The 6,037-nt window shown below is 45.3% G+C and overlaps 1 protein-coding gene across 1 annotated transcript; it reads right to left on the bottom strand.

Moving 5' to 3' along the window:
* Window positions 1-4,718: 4,718 nt before the first annotated feature.
* On the bottom strand, window positions 4,719-6,037 carry HTR1D (5-hydroxytryptamine receptor 1D). The gene has a single exon (XM_075522305.1). The coding sequence runs from the start codon at window positions 5,946-5,948 to the stop codon at window positions 4,812-4,814; it is 1,137 nt and encodes a 378-aa protein (XP_075378420.1). The 5' UTR covers window positions 5,949-6,037; the 3' UTR covers window positions 4,719-4,811.

Raw genomic sequence — 6,037 nt, 5'->3', positions numbered from 1 at the left:
CAACTCCTCACATAGTAGACATAAACCATGTGCTCCCCTCCTTCTCTTCTTCTCTGAGACACTTTTCCCTGTGGGCTGTGGTCTAAAGCTACAAGGTGCTGCAGAAGTCATTCACACTGACCTCCTTCAGGCTCCTGCTTCTTTGCCATCCTGCCCAGAAGTTTTCTCTAACCAATCCTGCAAGAATCCTAACCAATCTAAGCAAGAGTATAGTGAAAAAGAAGGTGAACAGTCAGCATGGATTTGCAAAGGGTAAATCACGCCTGACCACTCTGATTGCCTTGTATGATACATTTACTGGATTTGTGCATGAGTAGAGAGGAGTGTAATTTACCTTGACTTTAGCAAGGCTTTCAACACTAACTCCCACAATATCCTTGTATCCAATTTGGGATGTTGTGGTCTGGATGGGTGGACAGCCTGATAACAAGCAGAGTAGGGGGAGAGGGATATCCTAGGACCTGTCCTGTTTAACATCTTTATCAATGGCCTGGAGGAGGGGACAGAATGCACTCAAGTCTGCAGGTGACACTGAGCTGGGGGGTTCAGTGCATACACTCAGGGGCAAAGCCACTATTCAGAGTGACCTAGACAGGCTGGAGGAAGGGGCTAACAGGAACCTTATGAAATTCAACAAGGACAAATGCAAAATCCTGCACCAGGGAAGGAAGAACCCTTTGCAATGACACAGGCTGAGGACTGACTGGCTGAGTAGCAGCTCTGCTGGAAAGGACCTGGGTGTCTTGGTAGACAGCAAGCTGAACAGGAGCCAGCAGTGTGCCCTGGCAGCAGAGAAGGCTATATGAGCAGAAGTATAGATAATAAATCAAGGGAAGTTATTATCCTGCTCTACTCAGCCCTTGTTAGACCACATCTAGAATACTGTGTCCAGTTTGGGGCCTCTTAGTAAAAGAAAGACATACCTAAACCAGAATGAGGTCAATGGATGGACACCAGAATGGTCAGGAGACTGGAGAACTTGCCCCAGGAACGCAGAAGGAGAAGCTGAACGAACTGGGGTTGCTGAGTCTGGAGAAGACAATGCTGTGAGGGAACCTGCCAGCAGCTCCCCCAGGACCTATGAGGAAGTGATTGGTGGGAGACTGAGAGATAATAGACATAAGTTGAAAAAAGAGAAGTTCAAACTGGATATAAGGAAAATCTTTTTCACCATGAGCACAATCAAGCACTGGAACAGGTTACCCAGAGAGGCTGTGCATCCTCATCTTTGGAAGGCTGAAGAAAACCTTGAGTAACCTGGTCTGATGTCACAGCTGGCCCTGTTTTCAGCAGGATTTTGGACTAGTGACCTCCAGAGGTCCCTTCCAACCTGAATTACTCTAATTCTTGCATGTCCCCAGATCTGAGCAAGGACTGACACACTTGCTATCATTGCCTCTATCAGTATTTCTAATGAGATGTTGGCATCAGCTGCTCCAAGGCTCTGATTTCAAGGTTAGAACCAGGCATGAGACCATCTGAAGGACATTGTAGAGAAGCCCCCTTAAGTGAAATGAAGGCCAAAATTCAGCATCATTTGGACAACCAAGTGACAGCCTTGCTGTCAAGTGTTTGCACAAACACTGTGACCTGCTAGCATGATGTCCTGAAACATGAAGTAGGAAGAGAATCAGTAGTTCATAAGGGACCTGGCTGAAGGCAAACCCTGCCTTAAGCAGCATGAAGCCATATGGTGGGAAGGCTAGCCTATAGCTCTCAGCAGAGGCTGGTACAAAGCAGGAGGCAGCAGCACTACGCTGGCCAGGCTGCTGGAGGGGAGGCAGAGAAACCATCTTCAATTGTCTTATTCAAGTCCCTGAGGAACCCAGACCTTCATTCTGGGTTCCAACTGTGACCTTGACTATCGTTTACTTGGTTTGTCCTTTATCCACTTGCCCTAGTTGGGTCTTTTTTTGTTTTCAAGCTGTAAAACAGGTATGTTTGTGCAGCTAAAGCTGTGTGACACTCTCCCTGTACCCTGGGCCCGTCAGGTCACAGGGCTGTGCCAGATAAGCACAGTAGACAAAGGGGTCCAGAAAGCACAGGGTGCAGGCAGGATGGACAGCATCAAAAGGGCATCTGGGGAAAAGGAGGGAAAACTTCAGAGATACCCAAACCTTTGCCTGTAGTGCAAAAAAAAAAGTCTGCAGAGATCCCATGACTTCTGGAAGTACACACTCTTCAGGCTGTGACTGTCTCCCAGGTTAGATTGTTGGGGGACAGAAAAGGATTCCCAAGGGAACGAAGGGGATCATGAGCACTCTCATACTAGTGCTTATTCTATATGGCTGCAGGAAACTTTCCAGGGTGCTCTTTGTTCTGGGGGTCAGCCACTGCAGGCAGTGCTGCTGGGTCATTTTAAAAGCAGTCTCGTCTTGCTGTGTCAATGTGAAACAGAAAGGCTCCTCAAAATCCTTGTACAGCTGGTAGAGGATGCAAAGAGCTCCAGTGATGTGGACCCAGGGGCATAAAGCCTATCTTTAAACATTGGCTCTTTAAACACATGAGCTCGATGGCTGACTGAAACCCTGATGTGGGACACTACTGTCCAGGAAGACCTGTATCACCCAGACCCATGATGAAAAAGATTAAGGCAGACTGTGTCTTCTGGGGAGGAATTGGCTGTTTGTCTGTTTCCTTTGAAGATGCCAATGTTCTGGAATATGCAATGTTTTATGTTAAGCTAGGAAACCTTCCCGCAGTCTCCACAAATGGTTCTTTGAATGACAAGACCCTGCAGGATCCTGGAGTTGTATCTCTTCGAATTTATGTAGTCACATAGGTCCCCTGCTGCAGGCCCAATATGAGACTGTATATCCCATTATTCTAGCAGAGATGGTTATACCAACCTTTTGTAATGCCTACATACCTCAGCTACCACCAGACCAACACTGGACTGGTGGTGCCATACCATCTGTCCCACAATGGTAGAAGCTGGGAGTGGCCTGGACACAGGCATGGCAGCCCAGAAGGGAGCCTGAAGCTCCAAGTTGTACACTACCTCTTCACACAGGTTGTGTCTATAACAGCAAATTAAATAGTGCCAGGGCCTGGCCTCAGGTATGAGAACTCACTTGTCTACACTAGTTAATGGTTCATGCCTTCCCCAATATGGCTGTGGCCTGTGTCAGCTCGTATGTACCCAGGCAATGCACAAGCACAGTTCAGGAGTGAGCACAGGTGGGAGAACCACTGCTGCCAGTGGGCACTCTGGACGCACTCTGGAAGCAGACTGTGTGGACATGGCCAGGTAGTGCCACCATCAAAATCTCTTGAGCTAGACTGAGCTAGATCAGCTCACTCTTGGGAGGGGAGAGGAGCTGTGTCTCAAACAGGGCAGCCTTAATTGCCCTCGGTGTGTACTGTGAGAGAGACTACTACAATTCTGTGACCTACACAACTGCTTTGCCTGATTCTGCAGCATGAGGGTGATCCTGGGGCATTACTTTATGGTCCAGTCCTCAGCAGAGGCACCAGCAACAAGAAGAAGCTGTAAGACTGTGCAGCAAATGCAAAGGAGAGGCTGAAGAGCTGTGGTGGACCTGGGCTGTTGGTGGAGTGTGTTGGGATGGCCACAGTAGTGGATAGTGGAGATGAATTTGGGCAGGCTGGGCAGAATGATGATGGGATAATTCTTTCAAAGCAATGCATGCTTCTCATATGCAGTATGGACATGACGCTTCTGCTGTAAAATGCCCAGAGACTCTAAAAAGTTGAATGAAATTTGGGCTGCACCACTTCGTGTGCTGTCCTGTCCGAGACTTCAACCAAGACCTCCATGTGCCAGCTTCCCACCTGCCAAATGGGGGAAATAATCCCAGAGACAGAGAAGTGCAGGTTAGAGGGGACCTGCTCCACTCTCCACAGCCCCAGCTGACATTGTGATCTCTGATAGATGTTTGTTTGACCAGTTCTTAAAGCCCTCCAGGGACAGTGATGTCACATCCACCCCAACAACCTTAATTATGAAGAAAGTTTTCCTTGGTATGTCACTTCATTCTCTCCTCTCTAACTTCCCATTTCTCTTCCCAAACTGTTTCAGTTTGTGCATGCAAAAAATTAAATAACAGAAATGTAAGATCAAGGTATTTTTCAATAATTTTCATGCTATTTATTTTGTAGTATTTCTGCACTGGCTATTCTATTCATGATAAAATGTGTAAAAATTATTTCAAATAAATTGTCTTGTTTCTACAGTTCACCAAAAGCATAGCTTCAAATGCAGTATTTGTGAAATATCCACAGAACTTACATATGCACTATGCCTTCTATGCCCTGCTGCTTATAGTCAGGCTGTGTCACACAACTTCTGAAAAAGTTACAGGTTTTATCAAATTCAAATGGATAGGATACATGCCATAGAAAACGTAGACATCAGATCCTGTTCTCCAGAAACTTTCTCAGGCTACATAAATTGTTAATAATATACAGCAGAAATACTGACATCCTGCAAATATGCATGTTTTCCTCCCATCAGGTTACAAAGGCATGGCAGAATTGGATAATATGTGTCATCTCATCATACAAAGTCAGCTCTCTGGTTCACGCTCCTTCACTTGTTACAAAGCTTACTTCATGTGTTGATCTTGTGTACACAAACGATCACTGCAGAGACCACAGACAAGTTCTGTTATGGGATATAGAATTCCAGACAGAAAGTACCAAATTGGCAAGAAGTTCCCAGTTACATGCACAGCACGGAGTAGCAGCAGAGATGGCAATTACCACTCCGTACCTTAGGAATAAAAGCACAGAAAGTTTCCAGGTAGGCTGCAAGATAGCACAAGGGTCAGTAACACAACAGGAGAGGCTCAAGATGAACACTTTTTAAAATGTATTAGTTTTTGGAAAGCCTGTTTAAACTCTTCATTAAAAGCTGTATAAATGACTGGATTGATCAATGAGTTTACGTAACCTAACCATGTAAAAAAGTCCAGTAGGATGGGATGAAACCAACAAGCATCTTGGCAAATTGGCAGGACTAGGGACATGACAAAAAAAGGCAGCCAGCAGAAAATGAAAGCTCCCAGAATAATGCCTAAAGTTTTGGTGGCTTTTCTTTCTCTTGCAGCTGAAATTCTTTTCCTTTCCAGGACACTATCTGCAAGTTTTATTTTAACATGATTGATAAATATTGGGGATCCACCTGAATGGGAATGCCCTTCATGAAGGCTAGCATTAATGGAGCAGAGGGAAGACCCAGCAGAGCCGGTAATCAGGTGTGCAGTAGTAAATCGTTTCCCATATAATGAGGGTGGCTTCAGAATCCTGGATCGAGCTGCTACATAAATTCTACCGTACAATATCAGGAGGAGCACAGTCGGGATGTAGAAAGCTCCACAAGTGGAATAAATTGTGTATGAAATTTGATCTGTGTTCACAGTACACTTTGCAATTTCTTCATGAGCTTTCACTTGCCTCCAGAAAAATGGTGGCACAGAAATACTAATAGATATCATCCAGACCACAGCAATCATGAGCACTGCTCGGCCAGCAGTCCGGCGTTTGGCATATTCCAAAGCATCTGTGATAGCCCAGTATCTGTCCAGTGCAATAACACAGAGGTGTAGGATTGAGGCTGTGCAGCATGTGATGTCTGATGATAACCAGATATCACACAACACTTGGCCAAAGGCCCATGTGTGGGTGACAGTGTAAGCAATACTGATGGGCATTACTAGGACAGACACTAAAAGATCAGTCACTGCCAAGGAGCCAATGAGGTAATTTGCAGGTGTGTGGAGCTTTCTAGTCAGAAAAATTGTAATAACAACAAAAACGTTTGCAAGGATCGTTGCCAAAGTTATAACAGACAGAAGGACTGACAGTGAAATCTTCAGCCCTAATAGTGTCCTTTCATCCAAAGCCAGTGGTGTTTCAGTGAAATTTAGTGACTTATTTGCTGAGCTCTGGAGAGAGAGCTCTGCGGAATGGTTATACTGAGTCATCCTCTGCTCTGATTTAACTTTTCACTTTCCAGTGTAATATTTCTGGGATGATGAAGAAAGATGCTTACTTTTTTGCTGAAATAGAACTT

The sequence above is a fragment of the Mycteria americana genome, chromosome 21 (genome assembly GCF_035582795.1).
Source record: "Mycteria americana isolate JAX WOST 10 ecotype Jacksonville Zoo and Gardens chromosome 21, USCA_MyAme_1.0, whole genome shotgun sequence".
NCBI classification, from domain to species: Eukaryota; Metazoa; Chordata; class Aves; order Ciconiiformes; family Ciconiidae; genus Mycteria; species Mycteria americana.
The sequence above is the reverse complement of the archived record's forward strand: the minus strand, read 5'-3'. Positions and strand labels throughout refer to the sequence as shown.